General features: G+C 37.8%; 1 protein-coding gene across 1 annotated transcript in view; it reads left to right on the forward strand.

The window, feature by feature from the left end:
- The window catches only part of CEP128 (centrosomal protein 128), a 140,147-nt gene extending 117,849 nt beyond the window's left edge, over positions 1-22,298 (forward strand). The window contains exon 22 of the mRNA XM_057428443.1: positions 22,176-22,298. Coding sequence (XP_057284426.1) covers positions 22,176-22,217 — 42 coding nt within the window. The 3' untranslated portion in view covers positions 22,218-22,298. The remainder of the gene's footprint in view (positions 1-22,175) is intronic.
- Positions 22,299-24,153: the final 1,855 nt, after the last annotated feature.

Below are 24,153 nucleotides of genomic sequence, written 5' to 3' on the forward strand. Positions count from 1 at the left end.
AGGGTAAGTTCTTTATTAACTTAAATAAAAGACACCACTGAAGTCAGGGGAATGGGAAGCAGTTAAAGATGTAAACATATCGAGCCATTGCAGTATTTAATGGAACAAAAAGCATTGATGCTGGGAAGTTCCATAGAGCTAAATTTCTATGGAAGCATTTAATGGAAAAGCAAAGGCTTGCATTATATTTTAAAATACAAACTAAAACAGAACGAAAATGAAATAATGATGTGTTGCATCGTTCCATATAAAAAAGTTTTCTTATTCTGGTTTCTCACAATGAGATGGCCAAACAACATTTTCTTTTTATCCTGAGAAATCACTTATCAAAAGCCTGTAATTATTTTACTAATTCAGTTCTCCCCAATTACATATTCCCTTGCCTTTCAGAGTTAAGAGGCTTTGCATGTCTTTTATGTAGTTTTGCAATCAGCAGTTGTTTAGGGCAAACATCTTTTTCCATTCTCAAACCATTTGTTCATTGATCTTCTTGTCTGCAGAGCTGTTTCTCTCACATATTCTCACTCCTGTCTTCTGGTGCTGCAGGTTTTTCCTCTTCTTACACATCTTATCCCAAAGACACTACCACCATCACAGATGCGCCCAGCCTTGGCCAGCAGCAGGTCTGTCTTGGAGCCAGCCAGCATTAGCTCTATGAGACATGGGGGAAGCTTGTAGTAGCTTCTTGCAGGAGCCATCGCTGTAGCTTCCCCACTACCAAACTCGCCATGCAAACCCAATACACATCAGCATATCGGTTCTAGCTTTACCTCTGAGACTATGTCAGTAAGGTTGAAAAGGCAGCTGACACTTGACAGTGTCATGTAACTATGTCAACAGAAATAATGAACCAGTTTTCATACATAGAAGTAGTACATGAATAGGAATTTTCACTGGAGCCACAGAAACAGCATCAAGGACAAATTTTACTGTGAATGTTTTATATTTTATTGTGGCAGATGTTTCACAGAAATATATGTTGGATACATTCTTGCATTAAGAAAACCCAAACATTTAAAATAACATTTAGTAACTGATATTAACTAATTATATCTTTTCATTGGATTTTTGGCTACTGCTAGCCCACTACTAATCCTGTGTTCTGGGGCTTTAGGGGTGGGTTGGTCTAAAACCCATTAAGCTGTAATAGCTTTCAGCTGAGATTATTAAAAAAAAAGAAAGAAAAGGCATAAAAAAGTGTAAGGATTTTGGGCGGCACTTGTGATAGACTTCTCAACAGTTTTTGCTAGTTTCCATGATTTAACCTTGAAGTTCTGATCAAATTCCAATTTAATTTGTTATATATACATTTTCTACCCCCTAGCATTTCACTGGGGTATGGAGTTCTTATTTCATATAAGTATTGCAATTTTTTGCATGGTTATTCCCTGTGGGAGGAAGGATAGATTAGTCCAAAACTGATCAGGGCAGGGAAATACAATAGAGAACCTGAGCAACAAGTGACCTCAGAACACATTCTATACCTTACGTAGATATGTAATTTCTCTGTGTCTTACAGAACTGATTTCTGAAGCATAGGGCTATTGATGTAGTTATCAATCTGTAATTGTAATAAAACTATATAATATACACAATCTATAATAAAATCTATAATTGTATCTGTTGGTCCACATTTTTTGATCCCATCTGATGCCAGCAGGTGTCGTGCCATGTAGATCGTCCCATTATTGAAAAACCCCAAATTCTGGCAGTGACACCAGCCACAGTGTGTTGCATTTCCACAGTAAGGCACAGAGCCATAGGAAACCTGGTTTCCTTAATTCCAGAACTGCTTAGGTTTCTTATGCTGTTTTCCCTAAGATGAATTTGTATGGTAATGTGTGAGTATGAACATGTTTTCAAGTGGTTTTAAAAAGAGAGAAAAAAACCCACTACCCAAACAAACTATTATTTTCAGTATCTTCCCATTGCTTTTGAAGGTCAAATTTCAAGCACAGATCAAATTAGTTTTGGTTTTGGTTTTATTTTTTTTGGTTTATGTAATGTATGTTGGCTGGTGTTTTTACTTTGCAGTGGAACAAAGAGCAGCTTCAACTCCAAGATATTGGGTTTTGCCAGAATTTTTAAAATAATTAAGAATAAATAAAAAAGTGGTAAGTGTCCTCCATATACAGTGTAACTTCTAAATTATCGTACATTTTCCACAAAAAAAAAAGAAAAAGAAAAGGAAGCCAGGAGCATCTTATTATATGGGTTTTGCATTACTAAAGAACTTGGGAACTGGGATCCCCTTGTATTAAGTGCCACAAAAAGAATACCATAGGTGCCTTTAAAAATATTTTGACAATAGAAGTGTATATGCAGATTTAGTATTGGTTTGGTTCAACTCATGTTTCCTAAAGAATGGGTTGTAGAATTCTCCCAGCAGCCAGTAGGTGTGGAAGAAAGGTATTTCAGAACTACTGGAAGTTTTGGATGGGGATCAGCATTAACTGGGGCAGAATTATACTAGTGGAACTATACTATACTGTAGCATGGTGTTATGGCCTAATGTGCTGTCTGAAGTAATGAAGCATCCCTTCATTGTTTTTGAAGAAGGTACCAGCCTACAGCTGCTAATAGAGATTTTCAGCTTGGGGTGCATCCCCTAACAACAGAGCTCTCATGATGGCAGACGAATAACCTACAGGCTCTTTTACAAGTGAAGCAAAGAAGTTTATTCCAGTCTCCTTTGCTACCTTAAGAATATGTGATTCTTAGATAGGATTGAAAAAGCAGCAAATACTGTCTGGAAAAGGCTGCCTGAAAACCACTACTGTAAACACTACTAGTTCTCCAGAAGACAGGATAACTGTGTCAATCAACATCTCTGATGCATTGGGCTATGCACTCCATTACAGACATTTTTCAATGATTAAAGAAGGTGGACTGATACAAAGAGTGGGCAAATTGTTTTAACAGGAATTTTAGTGGTAGTTTCAGGAAAATGCGTTTGTTGTGCCCTCAGATAGAAGCTCCAGCTGGCCCTAGGTCAGTTAGTGTGGACCTCACCTTATGCTTGTTTTATAAGACAGGAACCCACTGAAGTGTAAAGCGGTGTTTCTTCCCTGGTCCTGTGTACCTCTTGGTGCCTCAAATTCAGGTAGCAACTAAGCCAGAGAACAAGATTGGGTCTGTGAAAGATTTCCGACAACTGTTGAATAAGAACAGTGGACAATACTGAAAAGCAAAATTTGGATTTTGTCTCAGGAGACAAGAATTCCAAATCAGTCTGTCTATGGCAATGTGCAAGCCAGTTAATAGTCAATTTTATGGTAAATTTCCAAACAGGTAATATTATATAAAATGTAGCATAGGCTTCTGCAACCAACAACAGTGGTAGAGATCGGTGCTGCTTATGGTTTTCTTACAGTCCCTCGGAACAAACGATACTACGTCTTTGCTAAAAGTTGGTTCCAAAACTTCTTCCCACATCTACCCTGTCTAGAAAATCAGTGTTATTTCTCTTAGTTTATTGTAAACTCTGTTTTGCGATAGAAATACAATAAGCTCAACCGTTAAGACATTCACTGAATACAGACATAACAAAATTACCAGCAGAAATCAAGTTAGACTAGGTTTCAGATTTTATGGCAAGGTTTTGGTGATGTTTTCAGAGTTTCTGAGAGTTTCTCTCCTGGCTTTTCATCTGTTGATCTTACCCTCGGGGCACATGCAGCTTTCCATTTCCCAAATCCTTTTGTTTTGTAATCCCCGTGCAATGGGTCACATTTCTTTTACTTGTTTGAGTTTATTGTCATGTTTCTTTAAAAAGAGACCGATGGGGTGAGGAACCTATGGGGAAAGGCAGGAACATGACTTCTCCAAGGCCTAACTGAAGGTGTTTTAGCAGAGAAGTTTTCAGTACTTGGGGTGGGGCACTGAGTGTGAGAGAGCTCAACAAGAGGTGAAAATAGGGCATTTGCAGAGATGAAGGAACAGACAGATAAATAGTCAGGCCTGAGAGGTGATGGAAATAAACATTCCTTGGGACTTAGGAGGGACTGTGCATCATTTGATGCCTCTTTTCTCCTGCTTAAAATCTTTGCAGTCTTGGAGGGGGAATTTGCTCTGGGTTGATTGTTTATGATGATCCACCTTCCATCCCTAATTGACTCAAGGCCCAATTATGCCATGTCTTCAAGCTCTTTCTTTTTTGGAATTCCTGTACTACCCTTTACCTCAGGTTCTCAGTACACTGAGTCTCCTGCTCAGCAGGATTATTTATATGCACGTGTCCGTCTTTATTCATTTGCTTGTTCCTGTTTGTTCCCTGCCAGCCATTCTATTCTGGCCCCTAATTCTTCTTCCTGCCTCCTGTTCTCAGCTGCAGCATCTGGTAGAAGAGGAGCCTGCTACTCCTCTTCTACCAGAAGGCAGTTAGTCACAATCTGATTAGAGAATTTTTTTTCCTTCTTGATTTCACATCCTGGTTTAACAAGCACATAATCCATCTGGTAAGGAAACGTCTTGATAATCCAGTGGAAGTTATATGTTGCAGCTCCTTTGGGATCTTTCTGCTTAGATTAATGAAGGAAACCTTTCTTGCTCAGGTCCAGCTATTCTGCATGTCCCATTACTGCTAGCTTGAAGTATCTTGATGCTATGACTACAGCTGGCACTGGCTGGCAGTAACTCCTGATGTAGCCAACTTTCATCTTGCATTTATTGGCAGGAACAGAGATCAGTTCAAATGCTCTGCTATAAAGTACCTGAATGCAAAGTAAGGCAATACTCTTTTGGGAACGTAAACCCCGGAACAGTGGTACTATTTCAAACAAAAGTTTCATTTAATCTAGAATCCTGTGTCCAGATATCAAGGAATAGTACTGAAAAATTTGCAAATATATCATGGAGTTTTAAGGGTATTTTTCTAGGATCTAACAATTTTTGTTTCATGATTTCTTAACCTGTGGTAATAGTCTTGTTTTTCAATAATAGCCTTGAGGTTTCTTTTTGTTTACATAAATTTGTGCTGACACTTTTTGAACCTGTATAAACTTCTAGCATTCATAAGATCTTTCAGCAAAGAGTTCTGCTACTTAACCACGCACTGTGCCTATAGTCACCCTTTTGAATATGCCCCTTGCAAAGGACCTCATTCTTACTATATTTAAAGAGAGTTTTTTTCCTGAATACTTTTATCATAAAATATGCTTTTCTGAAATGAGTGTAGAAAAGAAAAGATTCAAGTGGTTTCTTTCCTGGTCAGTCTCTGCTGTGGCTGCCTGATATGTTGAAAGCAGCAAGGATCCCATCTGAGTAGGAACTTTTTTTCACAAGAAGAAAGATTTATTGGAGTTGTTTATTACTGGAGAGTGGTTGGATCCTTCTGGCTTTATTCTGTGGCACATGGAAGACAGTGTGTAAACCAGAGATCCCGTGACTTCTGATGGAGATCTGTCCCTTAGGCACATCATAGTCTCAAGAGAATACCTTTTCTTCTGAGGAGCCAGGGCTGTTCTGCTGAACAGATAAGATAAGCAAAGAAAGTAAACGAGAGTAGCTCCTTTAGATGCTCAAGGGAATGAATGGGCAGAAGTCACCCAGGGCCTAGCAAAACTGCTTTCTTCAGTTTCTGAATGAAGCTGGAGAGGAACAGTGTCCCCTGTTCCCTCAAAGTAGCCTAGGCTAAACCCACCTGTGTCTTTTTATTAACAGTTGAAGATTGCTATTTTGTATTGGATTGTTGTTTTATACTGGAATTCAAAGTGCATGTAGTCTTTGTTGGATCTCAACAGACTGCTCTAACATGGAAGGCATTGCCCTTTGGGAGATACTATGGTGTAAGGCCAACCTACCATACATCTACAGTATTGTTCAAGCATACACAAAATTTGATCTGCAGAATACCAGCTCTTGCTGCACACAGCTGGGCTCTTAAATAATCCCAGCCTTAAACCTCTGCCTATCTGGAAGTGTTTTCATCCTTGCCTAATCCTGAAGAATCAAACTTTTTCAAACAGCAGTTCTGGGGAAGTCCGTTGTTTTGTGGAGTATAGGAGAGTTTTTCCTTAATGATTCCTGTGAACACTGGAGCCTTGGCCTACTGCTAACAGTGTCTATGCTACAGGCAGTAGAGTGGGTATCGCAGGGAGGGGCTGTTCAGTAAAGTCAGTGCTGACAGCAGTATCCTCCATGGTGCCAGAAGGACTGATGTGGGTGATTCAAGAGGGCCTGTTCTTCCATCTGTTTCAGTACTGAAACAATGTCCCAGCAGGATGCTGGAAGTTACATGGGGATTGAGATGTAAAAGCCTACTTTTCAATGCTCCATTACTCTGTTTAGTGTTTACTTGCCTTCTCTATTGTGCATTTGATGAGGTTTTAATTATTATATATTACGTTTTAATGCCACACGCCAAATACTGTGGATGCATTGAAGAGGGTTGATAAATAAAATAATCAGTATTATGCACAAGAATAATTTTGTAAAATATTGGCTCCTCACATAGTGAGTAACCTCAGTGATCTGGTACTTCTGCAAAGTGTTATAGTAAAACACTGTTTCTGTAGCTTTCCTTCCTGCATGCCAAATCTGCAATTAAATCTGTCCTCTCATTTCTTGTGGTAGGTAAGGAGTGATACCCACTTATAACTTCCTTGCTGATTTCCAGGTATGTAAGTTGCCTTGACCAAAGTAAAGCTAGAAGCTTGTGGCTAAACCAGGAAGAGTCCTGGTCCCAAGTCTCCTTGCTTTAACTGTAAGACTCTGTAGTAATCTACTTAAGGTATTTATGGGTAAAGTTCTTTATCTGTACTAAAAATGATATTAAGCAGCCTAACAAGTTGCTTTTGTTAGTAGGCTAAGCAGAAAGGAGTGCAGTGTCACTGTTTTCATCAGAAAACGTAAGGTGTTTTTCTACTGTCCACTTTAAATTTTTTTAAAGAGAACTGGCAAGAGACTTGAATTACTGCTGTAAATTTTGCATTGCTAATTTCAAGTCCACTTAACTGAGCAACTGGGGGCATATCCATGCCAAGCATAGAGAAGAATTAGATATCAATTAGAGGAATTGGGAGTAAATCAACACAGGAAGACCTTGAGAGAAAATGCGTAAGTCATAGAATGAAAAAGTACTTCAAAAGGCTGGAGTCCGTGACTGGTTACAGCTGTCAGGAAACATCAGTCCTGCTCCCAGTCTTCTTCACCTTTAAGAAAAAAAAAAGAAATCTGAAGAATTTAATTTTAATCATATAAAATAACACACTGGGGAAATTGAGCTTGCCAGGGGCTACCCTGTCTCTAATGTTTCACATAATTTGCCGGCTGCCCTGGCTGGGAGCTCCTATACATGCCCGTCGTGTGAACTGCAGTTCTCCAAGGCTTTGGGATTATTCTGGTTTTGTGCCATAACACTCTGTTCCTGTTGCTTTAAACCTGATTAATGAATTGGAAGTTGGGTTGATTTAGGACTTCACTTGCCAGCATAAAATTAATGGTTGTAGTATCTTTCTCAGATCCTATTGCCTTTTTCTCCCTGTTATCTTTGAAGAAAGGCAGGGAAGAACACTAGGTTAAATTTCAATGTAACTTTGTTTCACTGCAAATGAGAGGGAAGGAAACTGGGTGTAAGTTGTTCCTCCCGGTAAGATGTCCAGGCAGCATTAGAGCAGGTACATTAGCTGCAAAGACATGCAAAATTGTTTCTAACTTTTTTTCACCTTCCAGCTAGGAACATATTCTTCCCCCCAAGCCTCTTCACAACAGCAACAACAGAAAACCACACAAACCACCAAAACTCAAAACAAAACAAGGGAATGACCAAGGTCTGTCCAAGACCAAATACCTTTCTTATCCTCCTTGGTGCTGCCTGGCATGACAGTAGTTGGGGTGTCCCGCTACCCTGGAGGGAGTTCAGAGCATAATCCACAGTACAGCCTGGGAACAGGAAAGGGACCTGGGGAGACAGCACGCCCCTGCTGCTATGCCAAAGCTCCACAGAGCCCTACTGTGTTTCCTGTGCCCCCAGCTCAAAAAGAAAGGTTTGTTTCATCTGTTCTGGCAACTTCACAATTCCCCTTCTAAGCCCCTGAAACTGAGCCTTGGTTGTGTCACGAGATGCACAGTGTAAGAAAAAATGTGTTGGAATCAATGACACAAAAATCCCAAACCACAAGTGAAGCTAAAGCACTACTGAGCACTTAAATGCTACCCTTTGCATAGGAGCAGCAGATAAAGTCAAGGATCAGGGAAGAAAAACTGCTCTGAGAACACCAAAAGTGTGTCATTGGGATAGAGTGCCAAGAAGCTCATCTGCCTCCTCTTGTGAGAGCTGTTCAGTCTAAATTCACTCTACAACAGTGGGTGCAAGGACAAGAAAGTACCAAGCTACTTCCTGTGGAAATCAAACACACTTTTCTAACCCTTTCCAGACTTGACACTCCCTGCTGATAAAAGGAAAAGGCAATAGAGTGTAAAGTTCATTGTGGGGCAAACTGGTAAACTGGCTATACATATATAAAAGGGTTAGACCCTATTTTGAATTTTCAGGAAAAGTATTATGGATTTTAGAGTCTCAGGTTACTGACAGCACAGTATTAATGAGTTCTAAATCCTGGGTTTGTCATACATATTTAGAACATCTACTGATCGGAAATCACACTAACTAAACAAACCCAAATAATCCCAGGGGTTTATGTAGGATGCTGTCTCAGCTTCAGATGTTTCAAACTTTAGGTGTTTATTTCCCTTAATGTAGGTCTCCAAAGGTCTGCAGCTGAAATGGGAAAAAAAGCTGGGCATTTGTGCTTAAATAACACTGTGTACTGTTTATTCTATTAGTGACGGTGATCCAGGCGCTTGTATCATTCTTTGTATCAGACTTTGACACTTGGATGTCTATCGTTGGATTGGCTATTAGTTACAAAAGACTGTTGCTTCAGCTATTGCTTGAAACACTGGAACGAAGCCTGGGACTCTTGGACATTTTAAGTAGCTGGTTTATTTGTCTTTCCAAAGCGATTTATCTAAATAGGCCAACACAATCAAATTACATGGGCTTCTAAATTCATTCCACTTCCTGGTCTGACATCTTAATTAGAACTTTTAAAAAATAATGATTACCTTTTGGCTCCCAAAATTTCACAAAGTTTTCTTAAAAAAAAAAAAGAAAAAAGCCAGTGAATATCACTAACAGCCACACAAAACTATTTGTTTTTGAAGTTTGATCAGATTTTCCATTGGCACACATCCTGGCAGAAAAAAGAAAAAGCTGTGAGGAGGAATACAATTTATGCTGGTTCAAAAAGACAAAAGCAGAGAATCACTGGTAATTCCAATTATGATCTTTATCTTGCATAAAACATTTCTTACCCACCTTTGTCTAAAACAGTGCCTTATAAAAACATTTATTTTCCAATATCGTGTAACCTAATTGGGTTACACAATATTGTGAGTAATTTCAAATACCATGATGATTGCATTGCCTTTTCCACGCTGCTTCCAACTGAACTGCTTTTCTGCAGGGACTGTGTAAGTGGAGCTATTGCTGTTAAATGTCACTTTGACTTTTTCTGTATTCATATATAAATTGCCTTATGTGCCTCAAAGTGGACTATCATCTGTGAGTGAATGAGGATAAATATTCCAAAGCTATCAGAAACAAGGCTTCAGAGTGAGCAAAAGACAAACAGCATCAGAGCTAGGGGATGAGGATTTAACAAGATGCTAACTAGCATAACTACCTCCTTGGGTTTTCTGTTGGTTGTTAAAGTGAAATAAGTTTTACATACCTTAAAATTCTCTCAGATGCTCAGCCAGCTGATTTGCGCCAGTCTTTAAAAATAAAAAACCCAGATTTTCAATATTGTTGTCGGAATTACAAATAGTTCTTTTAGTATTTTCTTCCATTTGTGCTTGTTCAAGAGTCTAGATGTTGAAAGATGGATGTTTTCTTTTAAGATAATTGTGTCTGACCACAACTTATATCAAAACTCCATTGCTCAAAGTAAATTGAATAAAATTTGCTAGAGATTTAAATTTGCTAAATATTAGGTCAGTTAGCAGTTTTGGTGCATAAGAGCAAGGCTTCAGTCAGTAGAAATTAAATTAGAAGTTTCACTCCAGCATGACAAATGCTCATCAGACCCTAAGATTCACCAGCACCAAGAACTGGGCTTTCAGACAGCTTCAAGCCATATTCATGACCGCTTTCATTCTAGCTGACCAAAAATGAATCTGATCTGGCAAAGCAGACAACTGAGATGTAGGAGTCTTAGAACCAAATGCGTTGATCTACAGATCCTTTTGTATTGCTTGCTAATGTATACATAGCTTGTGTGATTTAGGGGAGTTTCAGCTGCTCTGCTTATGAGCAGTTCTTCATTTAAAGTAACTGGCAATATTTACCTTTTTCTTGAATACTACTTCCATCTTCACAGATGTGTGGTACTATTCAATTACAAACTACCTGAATGAAAATAATAAGTATCAGAAGTTTGATGCTGTCTGTGTAGAGACCGTAATACAAATCAATTCCTACAGTCTTTATTTACTTGTTGAAATTCTGTGGTCATACTTCTTTTATCACACTGAAGGCTCATATTTCATTTCCGTTATCACAGCTAGAGTTCTGCCAAATATTTTTCCATTGAAGTTTCAGATTATGTTACACCATAAGACAGCATCATTTGGATCTTACGACTGGAACATATCCTACCTTATTCAGTGCAATCTCATCTGCTTCTCCATCTCTGTATGGAGTAGAGGACTGCTGCCAAAACCAAGGGCATCTGCTATCCTCAAGCTATTTGCTGATAAAGCGTCGCTGCAAAAATGACAATGGGATGGATGGATGCATGGATGGATGTCCAGCAAACAAGATAAATCTATCAAACACTGAGGAATGAGTATCAGAACCTGTATGAAACAGAACAGAAAGAATGAAGCGAGCCAGAAATTTTTGAGCAGCAGAACTGTTGGAGAGATGTCAGCTAAAGACTGGTTGAGGAGACTACGAAATTCATCAAATACAGAGTAAGGAAATGGTGCTGAAAGAGAGAAGACAGAAAACGTGAGAGGATGGAGTTGTGTAGAAATTCAGCTTGGTCATCTAAGAAAAATGTCTGTTCTGCATACATATATCATCTTGTATTTCTGTGTTGTTCTGCTTGCTATAGAAATAATAGCCAGTTGGCAGCTCTAGGAGAGAAATTGAGGTGGAAACAATTGTATCGAAGTGAGGAGTCCTTGCTAATGCCAAGAACAAATATGTGAGACAACAGGTAGGAAAAATTTCACTTTATCAGTGACAGAAAAAGGGAGTTAAGAGTATCAGAGCTAAGAAAAAAAAACCCAAACAGGGAATATTGAAGTTGAATAAAAGGGAGAGGAGGAAGAGATTAAAGATAATATGTAGTCCAAGACAGCATAATCTCAGTTAAAGAACAAACAGAGCATGCTGAAAACACTGAGATGACATTAGGAAGAAATGTTTATTTTACTAGGAAGAGGGAAAAGAACATTTAGATTCTTTTTTGTCTTCCTAAAAGTGTGAAATGACAAATAGGTTGAGATATAAGGAAACACTGCAAACAAAATTTCATTTACTGGCAAACAGGTAAGAGATAATGCAATTTTATGACTAATAGGTCAAAGCAGTTTGCAGGTTGTTCATTGAAAGCTTTGTGAGAAAGAACAAAAGTTGTCCCTGGAAATGAAAACTTCACTGCTGTGTGTATTAAAATAGTCCTTTTCATGCTCCTGAAACAAGCCAGTGTTCTTCAGATATTCTCTAAATAAAAGAAAAAGACAATGCTTTGCTAGCCTGCATGACATGACTCAGTTTATCCAGGATATATAGCTTGTCAAGATTTGTACTTCCATACCAGAGCTGCCTACAAAGCAGTCTAACTTAAAGCTTGTCTGAGTTTCCTTTGTGAGTAGGATAACTTTGCCCTAACCTATTGAGTTGCTGGTAAAAGAAATGCAACTTTTATTAATTGAATTGTTCATATTAAATGACATACATTAAAATAAAAATTAGTATGGGTCAAAACCTCACCGAAAATAGAAACATACCAATTTCCAGAGCTGAGAATCTGAAACAGAAGAAAACAGGATTTTTCCAAGCATTAAAGATTTTTTAATTTTTTTTTTTTGTTAACAGCTTCTTTGGGAATGCCAAACACCTTTGGAATTTTGTCAGCTTAATCTAACCAAGCAGTGGATGCTTGCACAGGTGCTGAACAAACATTATGCTGGAGAGATCTGTACATTAAGTTCAGACACCAGTAAACACGAAGAGTTGCCAAGCTGAGCAAATGTTAGTTTTCCAGTTGAATGAACAAAACCTGATGTGCTTAATTCAAACTGATTAGGCAGTTCTTGAGCTTGTACTTTCATGTAAATTCTTTATTAAGGTATTTCTGTTGGCAAACATTTTAAATACACACTAGTGTTTTTTTTTTTTTTTCTGCAATACTGGAAGAAAATTGACATTTGAAAAGAAGGGAGAGAAATCTAACAAATCTAGGTAAGAAGCAGAACAAAATTGCTTAGACGTTAGACATCACCTAAATTAACGCTTTGCAATCAAAAGGAAGGCAAGACATGAAGGTATCAAAGTTCAGTTTCTGGATGCCATATATAAACCATGGTTGTAATCTTGTCCCAGTCAAGTCCATTGCAAAATTACCATTAAATTCAGGAAGCACAGTCAACTAGGACTATCTTTCTTTATCTTGTCTACATCCCCTGTTCTTGTGCCTTTGAAGTTGCTTTCAATTTCTAGCTTTTTTATTCTTGTAAGTCAATAAGAATGGAACCCTGACAATGCTCATGTGCAGGATTTAGTGCACAGGGTTCTTTGATCATGCAGGCGGGATTTTAGAAGTCCCATAACAGTAACATGAAATTCAATATTTCATGCTACAGCTAGAATCTATAGTCAAATTACAAGACTTTTAGCTCTTTTTCAAGTTTTGACCATCCTAAAAACTTCACAATGCCAGGTAGGACAAAACCTTGTGTGACATAGTCTAGGGTGCAGCCTTCCTGCCCATGTCAGGGGGTTGGAACTAGATAATCTTAAGGTCCTCTCCAGCCCTAACTATTCTATGATTCTATGGTTCTATGCTTGAACTTGAAATTTTCTTCAATTCAGACATATCACAGTTTCAGTTCTTTCAACTTACGCTATACTATTAGCATTCATATTAATTTTATGGTTTTGAAAAATTTACCTCTGTAAAAAAATTCACATCTCTAAAGAACTAATATTTCTAGTGAAACGAATAATTCGTTAGGCTAGATGACTCAGTTGAGAATTGGTACAGTTGACTTTACATGTGTTACATAAAATTAGCAAATCTTTGTTATTTATGGTTTGTAGTGTTCTGAATATAGTTATAAACTCTGGGTTACATTTATACCATAGTATAAATGACAGGTTTTGTCTGCATTATGGAGCGGTTTTGAGGAGGAACCTGAAGGTGGTTTTAAAAATGGGTACATATGGCTTAAATTAGAAACAGCCATCTGAAGAGAGAAGTAATAAGGAAACCAGTCAGCCAGCTAAACAACAGAATACAATTCCTGCTAAGCCTTTGGCCCAGAGGTGCCCTCCCAGTGCCTAAAAGCATCTGGGAAATGAATATGACATTCAAAGCCTGACAGATGGTGAGAGCATCCTGCCTGTATTCAGATCATGCCAACTGAGGATACCTGCTCTTTAGTGTTCAGAATTGCACTTGAATGCAAATAACTTTTCAATCATCTTAAAATTGAGACCATCTAGATGAATACAATGTCTGGTAAATCTAGTTTTGCTGGTTTTTATAAGAAACAGAGCAATGGTTTTGGTATTCGAACAGAGCACCAGAGCCTTCAGAGTGAAAAATGAAAGTATTTTTCTGCAAAGCTGGATTATTTTCAGATCCATATTCTTCCTTTAATGATCTGAAGTTAGAAACTGTGTGTTAGTGAAATATTAACTCTTTTCAAACAGACTTTTAATTGAGGATTTTGCCAGTCCTATTCCTTGTGGAGAGAAAGCCAGTGCTCCCTTGGGGCAGGCAACATTTAAGTGGCATTCCATGAAGTTTGGCCCCACAGAACACAGTCAAATAGTAAATAATACATGTCTGCACTAAGCAACCAGACAGCCTTTCAGATGGATGTCTTTTGCACAAGGCAGGTAATTTAAGTGCATGTATAAGCCCTAGAGTTTATCTGTAACAGGCAGGATAACCAGTATCAGTTCAGCTTAGCTCCACCCTTTGTTAGAAGTTGGAGAGAAAAAGAGTTGATTTGTTTCTAAATTATGTTTGTCAAGGTGAGTTTGTATTTTGTATAAATGTTTTCTGAGTTGTGCAGAGAACTCATATGTCTCTATACTTACTCCTACAAAAAAAAAATACAAATGCTTGCTAAGAGGGGAAAGGATTAGAAAGTTGAGGAATTGAGGTGGGTCAGGTTATGACTACCACCTGGGGGATGGGCAAATTAAAAAGGTTTTGGGATACTGGAAGCAAAGTAGAAGAACATGCCCATGACTTCCTTTACCAAAGTTATCCCTATATTTCCCTAGGATATCAGATTTATCCATGTGTTTATCAGTTTTATTTTCCATTACAGACCCTATCAACTTGTCCTTTACTGATCCTTAGTTCTCCACTGGACTACTTGACATCAAACACATCACCTTCCCATTCATAGGTACCAACATCTTATTAAGCAAGTGGCTACGCAAAAGTGTAGCCATTTGACTCCAAGGTTTTTTTAGTTTTTTGAAAGTGTTTTCCAGAGTTTACGTCACTATCATGCTGGTTTTGTGTGTTATTTTTGAAGTTAACTCATGGGTTAAAGACTTTTTGTTAGTTTTGTTTTACATAGCATTTTAGGTTTCTGAATTTACTGATTATGTATGTTATCTTCCTGCTTACCCATGTTGGTATAATTTTGTTTCGTCATAAGACCTACTAATAGATAGTATACATTCACCATGTGCCTCTAGTAGGGCACCTTTAGGTAGACACCATGTTGCTTGAAAGGATTTAACTGTTAGATGTTCCTTTTATCTATTTTAAAAAGAAACAATCTTGGTCTTATCTGTTTCTCATTTTGAAGGAGAATGCAGCTATGCAGTTTTTTCTAATTGGACTTTTTTTTTTTTTTTCTGGTTTATGGATACTGAATCTAAGTGTACTAAGGCTGACCCTGCAATTCTTTAATTGTAAAGATTTAAAACCTGGTCCTGAGCACTATTCAACAACAGCTTAAGAGCTACTTCCATCACAGGATCCCTAATTGCCCACCCCATTAACTGTTGATTGTATGTCAAAATATAGGACCAGCGTCAGAACCCAGTGTGATATCTATTCTATGCACATGGAGAGCATGGAAGTCTACAGTTGGCACTTGCAAACACAGTTGTTAGTGTTGAGGCAGCAGCTGATGCTTTTACTTCTTCCAAAAAGCTGAAATGTCATTTACAGTTTGTAAAGAGTGGTGTCACTTTGTGTTTATAGAAAACATAAGAAGCTTTACTTTGTAGCTATAGAGAAAAGAACTTTCAATATCTCTTGAACTTTGAACAATTTCTTCATTCAAAGTGAATTCAAAATCCACTCTAACTTCACTGCAGATGTCTGATATTAAACATGATTTAGTTTGTAATATTTATGAATACTTTGCCCAATATGTAGTTAAAGAAAACTGGAAAAAGGATACTTTTTAAAAGATCTTCAGTGAGTTAGATTTGTTGCCAGAGAGAGTTGTCTTGAGTTACAGCTTTTGGTCTCCAGCTACATTATTTTTAAGATGCAAGAGTGTGGAGACCAGTCTTTCCTCTTCACTTTCTTTGTATGGAGAAGATTTAAACAGTATTACAATTTGATTTCTGTAATGGTAGGTCAACCTCCATTACTTTATGTAGTACCTAAGCTCACAGCAGAAACAATAGTTGTAACGAAGCTCAGAAGCTGAAAATAGCTTTTACTGTGTAGATGGTACAACACATCCTGCTTATGAGCACTGTGTTTGATTTGCATTGTTTTACACCCTATAATGGAAAGGAGTCCATAATGTCGTGGAATCTGTACGACAGTGTCTGCTTCCATTGTTGCAGGATTCAGTGCTGCAGAGGCAAATGCAGTTGTCTTTGCTTTAGTATTAGCCAGTGCTCCATAATGACATTTTAGAGCTGCAGGCGCAGTTTTGAGCTGTGACTGAAAATTGTTACTTGGCTGGTAAAAATCTCTTGGGAGTTGTTAGAACCATTGTCTGAAGTTTATTTTTTAATGCCTTCCATCTAAAAGGCAAGACGCCAATTTCCTTTGGGTTCTTTTTTTCTAGATTTCCTTTGGCTTCCCTAATGGAGAACTGTCTTCTGATGCTGGCAAAAGTCTTCAGCATGTCCCTGTTCTGAAGTTTTCACTCTCATGTAAGATATGGCCTAGGGTCTCCAGTGACATGCGAGTTTCACATATATAATTATGTATTCTGTAGGGAGGGATCTGCTTGTGCTTACCAATGAACTCCAGTTGAGGGAAGAAGAACCTATGCTGAATATCTCAGATTTATCATGTCTTTAATATCACTTACCTAAAATGTTGTTCATGTTTACCCAGACATTGACAGGACTGATCAGAGTCCATTCTTGAATGCCACTTCATTTCTTCCTGAATATTCACAGGCAGCAACAGTGCACATCTGCCATGGTGAGAATAATTGACTCTAAATATGAAGCTCACAAAAAATATTTTGTCTGTCTGCTTCTCTGTCTTCTCATCTTCTGTACACTATGTGCCTTCCTACGCTGTAACCTTTGTAGAGCAGTACTGGCCTTGCAAAGGTCTGTGTCATGCTGTGACTGCAGTGAGTCCTGGTACTGGCAGAGACCTCAGGAGAGTATTACAGTCCATATGCTAAACACTAATATAATAAATTAATAGTTTCTAATGATTTTTCCTAATATTTAGCCAAAGGAAAATAAAAGGTTAGTGTGTTTTTAACATTAGGAGAAAAAGTACAGGTAATGTGTCTGTATTTGGAACTTTCATGTCTTTTAACGAAGGAACAGCTTTATTTACTAATGCAGCCAGATTTGCTGCTAAAGTAATCTTAGCTTCCTTGCTTTCACCTGCACCTTGCAGATACTAGTCAGTTCAGTACGGATCTGTCAGTTTAACCGCTCTAGCACTCTAACTAGGAGTGCCCAGTTTAATAAGACATTAATGACTGACATTTATAATGGCATCCAAAACTTTCTAATTGTGTTCTACCAAAGGTTACTTTACTAGTCAATCCATCCTTCATCTCCTTTTGCCACTGACAAGAGTTAAAGACGTCAACTGCAGAAATACTAGTGTAAGAACATGTGAACAGCCATACCTTGTCTGACCAGTAATCCATGTAGCTTACCAGCCTGCCTATGATACTGTCCAGCAGATGATTCTTAGAGAGGAATGTATTGAGTGAACTATGTTTTTCCTCAAGTGGCAGTTTAGAAACTGCATCCAGAGCACTTTTAGCCATGATAATAGACCTACTTTCCATTAGTCTATTTCCTGAACCTTTTAGTTTATTCCGTGCTCACAGCATGTAGCAATGAATTCCCCATTTTGATAATGTGTTGAGTGAAAACATTCTTCCTTGTTTTTGCCTTAAACCTGCTGCCAGATCACTCATTTCACTTTCCCAGCCTGGAATGCTGTGAAGAACAGCAGAACAGGATCTGAAGGACCCTACCCAGATACAATTAGTAAAAGGACAGAAGTCAAGACTGAGAAGGGCTATAACTACCAGACTTAATTTTTATTGCAAGCGTCAAGGCCCCTTTATGCTAGCACTGGTACAGGCTTCTGAGAGAGAATGTGATGCAAAGAACTGATAGTCTAAACAGAAGCCATCAAAGTGGAATAATGAAAACTCGGGAGTCTTGACCCTTTCTTTGGAAACAGATACAATTACTGCAGCTGCTGCCGAGACAGGATGCTGGGAACTGTCCTTGTGCACTGTGTCCTCCCACTTCTACTCACAGCCTTCTTCAGCTACTTTTAGTCGTTCCTGCTTGCAGGGGCATTGGCAATTAAGAGTGTGGCAAGCACAGCAGCAACTCTAGTAGGCAGTGAGAAATAGAGCGTATGGGAAGAAGGACCTCAGGTCTCAGCACAGAATGCTATGAGATTCCACTGGGTTTTTATTTTTAGGATCTGTTTGTGATCTTTGAAACTTCTTCAAAAATTCTGTATCCATCCAAAGATATTCCAACAATGTTTAGATTATTTAAGAGTCTTTGGGTGAGAAACATAACTGAATGCCTTTTGGATTTACAAGGAGACCATATCAAGGTCTCCTTGACCTTGTAGACAAGGTACTCCTTGTCTACAAGGCACTCCTTGTCTACATTCTTAATTGCTTGTTTGGAGAAATTAAATAAATTTGGGAGGTCAACTTTTCTTTACAAAACACCCAAGAAACAAATCATTGTCTCTTCACTATTCATATTTATCCATACATCCAATAATTTTATGATGTAGAATAATTTCCACTAATGTACCCACGGAGTTATGTGGCGCATTGCTTGGTCTTCCTTGAGTCTCTTTGGAACTTCTGAAGAAAGAATAAAAAACTGGCATCATGTTGGCTGTCTTCTAGTACCAAAGCAATTTTAGACAAGAAGCAGCATACCATAATTAGTTCTTCTTTATTTAATCTTGAGTTCCCTTAGAACTTTGGGGTGAACAGAAATTGCTGGTGGCTTATTATTAGTTTCTTGTGTCTTTTGCAAGTTTCATCCCATACATTCTTTTTTTTTTCTTTTTGGCTTGGCTTACTATGTTTTTTTCACTTAACATGCCAGCATTTGAATTTTCTGGAGGGCGCTGACTTTATCCTTCTCTTAAGTCATGCTGGCTTAATTTTGGCCCTTCTTAAGTCTTTACTTATGTGTGCTACTAGTTTGTTCTGAGAATCAAATAAATGGTTACCATCCCAAGATCTGGGAGGAAGCTGCTGTCTGAGTAGGTGTCTATAGGACAGAACAAAGCAAAAAGAAGGAAGGGGTGCAGAGGAAGGAAGCATATTTCTAGTAACCACACCACTTGACATGGCTGTATAGGAGAAAATATTACCTAGTCTATGTTAAATTATGGTGCATTGTAAAAAGACAGCCAATGAAAAATGTTTATTGGGAGATGTATTTGCACAGACCTAGTTCTTAAATATGGTTGTGCTATCTACTGATTAAAAAGAGGGGTGCAGAATTGAATACTTTGCTTCTGCTCCTAGCTTAGTCACTGATTTTTTGTAACCTCTGGCATATTACTTCACGTGTCCCAGTTGTAGAAATAATAGGAAATTATAATACAACAGGAAATTTTTATACAGCAAGTGCTTATAACAACCTGACCTCTACATTATTTTTTTCATAAGTCCTCAGCATATTCAGCTTCCAGTATTTATTTTTATTTTTAGTTTCCCTCTTTTCAGTAGTTGATCCTGTTCATTCTGGCATAAATACTGTGAGATGTGTTGTCTACTTTTAAAAGCATTTAAAATGAAGAGATTTAGAGTTTTGCTTTATTACCAATGTTGTGAAGTACATTAAACTTTTTATAGAGAAAATTTAAAAATCCCTTGGATCCATTATTCAGTTTTGCATCTACAGGTTTTGTCTTGAGCCACGCTGAAGGTTAAGGAGCACAGAGTACAGTGTAGGAATGATAAGGAAGCTTTGATACAACTCTCGATATATAGCATTATGTTTAAACCCTTGCTACTTGTGCCATCCATGCAACTGCACAGGACTCTCTAGTGTAGAAAGGTGGATGGAAAAGAAAAAAAAGTACTTCAGGAAGAATGGAGGATTTGGAAGATTTATTTCTTATTTCCAATTTTAGAATTAAAATATATGTCACTTTTGAACTACACTTCTAAATATTGATTTTTAATTGATGCAATTACTTTAAAATGATTAGTGAGTTGTGAAACACTCTTTATTTTGTAGTGAAGCCAGATGAGCTAGTTGTTTGTTTCTTTGCAAATTTGAATATAGACCTCAGAAGATCTTTCTTGCCTTTTTATTACTTTATTTCTGATTTTGGAGACTTATTACATTCCTTTCTGTGTTACCAACTTTACTGTTATGAATCTGTAGTTGTAATACCCTCTAAAAGTTGCCCTTCTCCAAGCTATCAGAAGCAAAGAAAATGATTTTACAGTACCCAACAACATAACATTACATATTCGGTTTAGTTTCCATACTTCCTTGCCTCGAACTTTACAAGTATCTTCCTCTATTGCTTGCTCTATACCAGGCTCCATGTTTGTTAAATATGGCCCTGGCCTCATGAAAGTGATAAGTGAGTACTATGAAATGTTGGGACATTCCAGGTTTTCCCAGATGAAATATAAGACCTTGACCTCTTTCGGTGTTCAGAATATAAGTCTTTTGAATCTATTCCAGTAATGTAAAAATAAATAAAAAATCAATACTTCTTGGAACATAGTACAAAGTTTGGAAGAGCAGTGAAGATAAGATAAGCTTTCCGTGTGTGAAACATTTCACCTTTGTAAAGGCTTTCCTGAATCATGGATTTCCAGTGAACAGATTAGCACAAACTGATGTAACGTCCTGAATGAAATGGAGCAGATCCCTTTCTCTACCCTCATTTCACAATAATTGACTGTGTTACCCTGCATACTGAAGACTATTGATAATATGGGGAGTTGGAGGCAGGAGAAGGATAGTTGCGCAGCCTTAAAACTCTGCTTGACTTCTGACAGGGAGAACACATGAAGGTGTTATTTGTTCTCCAGAGTTTCTGAAAAAAGCCTCTTGAATTAGACAGACAATAGACCTTTTGCAATATAGAAACTCTTAAATGGAAGAAAAGAGATGTTGAATGAAATGAAGACATAGAATAAAACATCTAACATAATGACCATAAGTTGAAATGGATTTTGCTGCTTGCTTTTTGGATTAGCTCCCAACAGAAAAAGTTAATATTTAGTCTTGTCTATGGTTATCTATCAGGAAAATGTGTTGCATCATTTGTCTGCTGCTTCCAGGTGCTTAAAAAAGCTCAGTGGTTGCTCCCACTGAAACTTGAGTGCTGTCCAAATGTTAAAATAAGTTTCTAAAAAGCTCAGTTCATTCTAGAAGGCCATGCCCCATGGGACAAGAACCCAAGCACCCACTGCCCTACTTTGTCGCTATCATTGGCACTTCCTTCTCAGTTTTGCTGGCACAAGTCTTTGTGAGACCATGTAGTAAACTGGATCAAGGCCTGAAAAAAGCCCTTCTTTTCTGCTGGGTTAGTTTGAAGCAGGATCATTTCCCTAATTTAGTTTAAAATGTGATACCAGAAATAATTGTGCCAACAGTAGTGAAATTATACTATACCACTGGATAGAAATGAGTGGTGGAGATGGGAATATCTCAAGTTTCATTATTTCTGAATGGAAAATTTCATCTGATCTAGTTCATTTGATAGATAGTTAGATAAAGCTGTTGTACTACCAGATGACCCCAGAGGGCATATAAGCATCAATATCCCCACATGCACTGAAGTTCATAGCCTAGAAAATTCCCACAAGGAAAGGACACATGATGATGTCTTCAGAAAAGTTATGCATGTTTCTGAATAGTTTGTGTTTGATTTTATTCCATTCATTTTCATTTTATTATTCTCCCACACAAAAATTCTTGTTATTTCCTTCCTAGTTTCACTTAATCAGTTTCTTTTTTTTTTTCATTTATTATACAAATGAGGCAATTTGAGTAAATGCTGGAAAAGGCTGAGAGAGTTGGGCTTGTTCAGCCTGGTGAAGAGAGGGCTTCTGGAACCTTAGAGTAGCTTCTAGTGCCTAAATGGGCTGATGAGAAAGCTGCTGAGGGGCTTTGGATGAGGGCTTGTAGGAACAGGACAAGGGGATAGATTTAGATTAGGTATGAGGAAGAAATTCTTCACTATGAGTGTGGTGAGGCACTGGCACAGGTTGCCCCAAAAAGCTGTGGATGGTCCATCCCTGGAAGTGTTCAAGGCCAAGTTAGATGGGGCTTTGAGCAACCTGGTCTGGTGGAAGGTGTCCCTGCCCATGGCAGGTGTGTTAGAACTAGATGATCTTTAAGATCCCTTCCAACCCTAGCCATTCTGATTCTATGTGTTCCACACATGAGAAACTGCAAATACTCTACAGACATGTAAATTTCGGTCCCTTCTCTAAAGACATTACAATTTGGAAGAAGACAAAATGAATGCAATAATTAGAAAGAAGAGCACAAAGAAAAGATAGTTTTTGTGATCAGATTCCAGTAAACTGTATGCATTATCCATCAAAGAAGTCATTCCAAACGAAAGAGTAGCTTGGAGCTACATACCATCATAGACACCAGTAAGTGTCTACAAACTTGTTAATGAGCATTTTTCTTTTGTGTGGTCATTGTTAGTCTCCACAAGTTCAACCATAATCTGACACTGCTGAGAGATGAGCTAGCAACTACAGTGGATTCTTGGCTGGTAGCAAACCATCTTTCAAGATCACAGTATAGTTACTGCTGGGTCAACAGGCTCAAGAGGCAGAAGGACCAGACGCCTGATTTGAAAGTTGATGGTGAAGATATACACTGAAAGTCTACATATCTCTTATATTTCTAATTGCAGTTCTTCTTATTGCTCAAAATACCCAGCATTCTCTCAGGGTGGTGAGAAGGCCTGCTGGCAAAAGACTGTGAAGAAAGCTTTCAGCTCAGCTTCTCACACCATACATGTTCTGTGAATAAAGAAGACTTTACTGAGTGAATTTATTTGAGACTGCTTCTAGGTTTTGCTTTTTTATTTTATTTTTTTTATAACATCTGCAGAACAGATGCTGTTGGAAAGAAGCATTATCAAACAAAACTCAGACTCATCTTATACTGGTTGGTCTTTCCCACCTTACATTCACTTCAATTAGCACAGCTAGGGTGTGGCACTATGCCATGTACTGGCACTACAGCTGAATGCTGTTAATCTTTCAAGTTCTCTTTATCACCCTCATTCGTTAGCTTTGTATGAGCTAGAAAATAATTCATTAGAAAAGGAAGAACATCACTAGTGGAAGAGTGATTTTCTTTTCTCAGCTGAGAGAATTGGTCCTGGAGAAAAATGTAAAGTTTTGAAGACTGATTCATATATTGGTTGAGGTATGAAATGGAAGAAACTTGCTGGAATTGTTTTTTTTTGTTCTTAGTAGCCCTTTAAAAAATATTAGCAGCTAACTCCAATTACTGGTGGTTTAAGAACACTGAATGTAGTGAAATTTTAATCTATGTATTATATATGGTTTGGCTGTTGCTACGTGTTTAGCAGTAGGAGGAACCGGTCTGTTATACCCATGAGCACTAGAAAAATCCCTTTTGGTACATGTGCATTTGTAATAGGGAAATGGCTCTGAACAGTAAACTTAGAGTAGGTGTATTGAAGTATAAATTTCTTCATACTATTTTTTCCTTCTCATTTACCTTTGTCCTTTTCTTTCTTCCCCTCTTCATCTGTTATATAATATTTGAGCCAAATCTGAAGTTCACTAAGTACTCAGATATAGCTTTCCGTTGATCATATGTTAAGAACTATGTCTGTAAATGCATCCTGCTTGTGCAATGTGTAAGCCAGTGGTGTTCATTTCTGACAGGTTTCTGGATGTGCTGTAAAGACTAGTTATTTTTGCAGAATAGTTCACAAAATTCTGATTTTCCTCAGGTTTTTTTGTTTTCTTTGTTGTGTTCAAGCTCATCTATTCTGAGGTTGGCTCAAAGAGACAGACTTGTCCAATGTTAGGATTTTAAAGATGAAAGGCTTTCAGTCAGAAAGATCTAAGGTCTTTACCACAGCCCTTCTGCAAAACTTGTGTCTGATTTCCATGTACAATAAAATATTTTTGTATCCCTTTTTTAAAGAGACTTTAAATGTGAACAAACAAAATTCCTTTCCATGGTCTCTTATTTTCTTGAGTGTCATAATTAGCCTTAGACTCAATGAAAGCTTAAACTATTGATTTTATAGTATAGACTAAGAGACAAAGTCTGTATTGAAATTTTTACCAAAAAATTTCAGCAAGAACAGGAAATAATACAGATGCAAATTTAACTAACCTTTCCATTGGAATGTCCTGATTTTGAAAGTGGTTTACCGGACTTGTATCAGAGTTTGAAACAGAGTTATGCCT

This window comes from Pezoporus wallicus, unplaced genomic scaffold (assembly GCF_028554395.1).
Source record: "Pezoporus wallicus isolate ANWC-B61680 ecotype Strahan unplaced genomic scaffold, APGP_CSIRO_Pwel_v1 contig_3486, whole genome shotgun sequence".
Lineage (NCBI taxonomy): Eukaryota > Metazoa > Chordata > Aves > Psittaciformes > Psittacidae > Pezoporus > Pezoporus wallicus.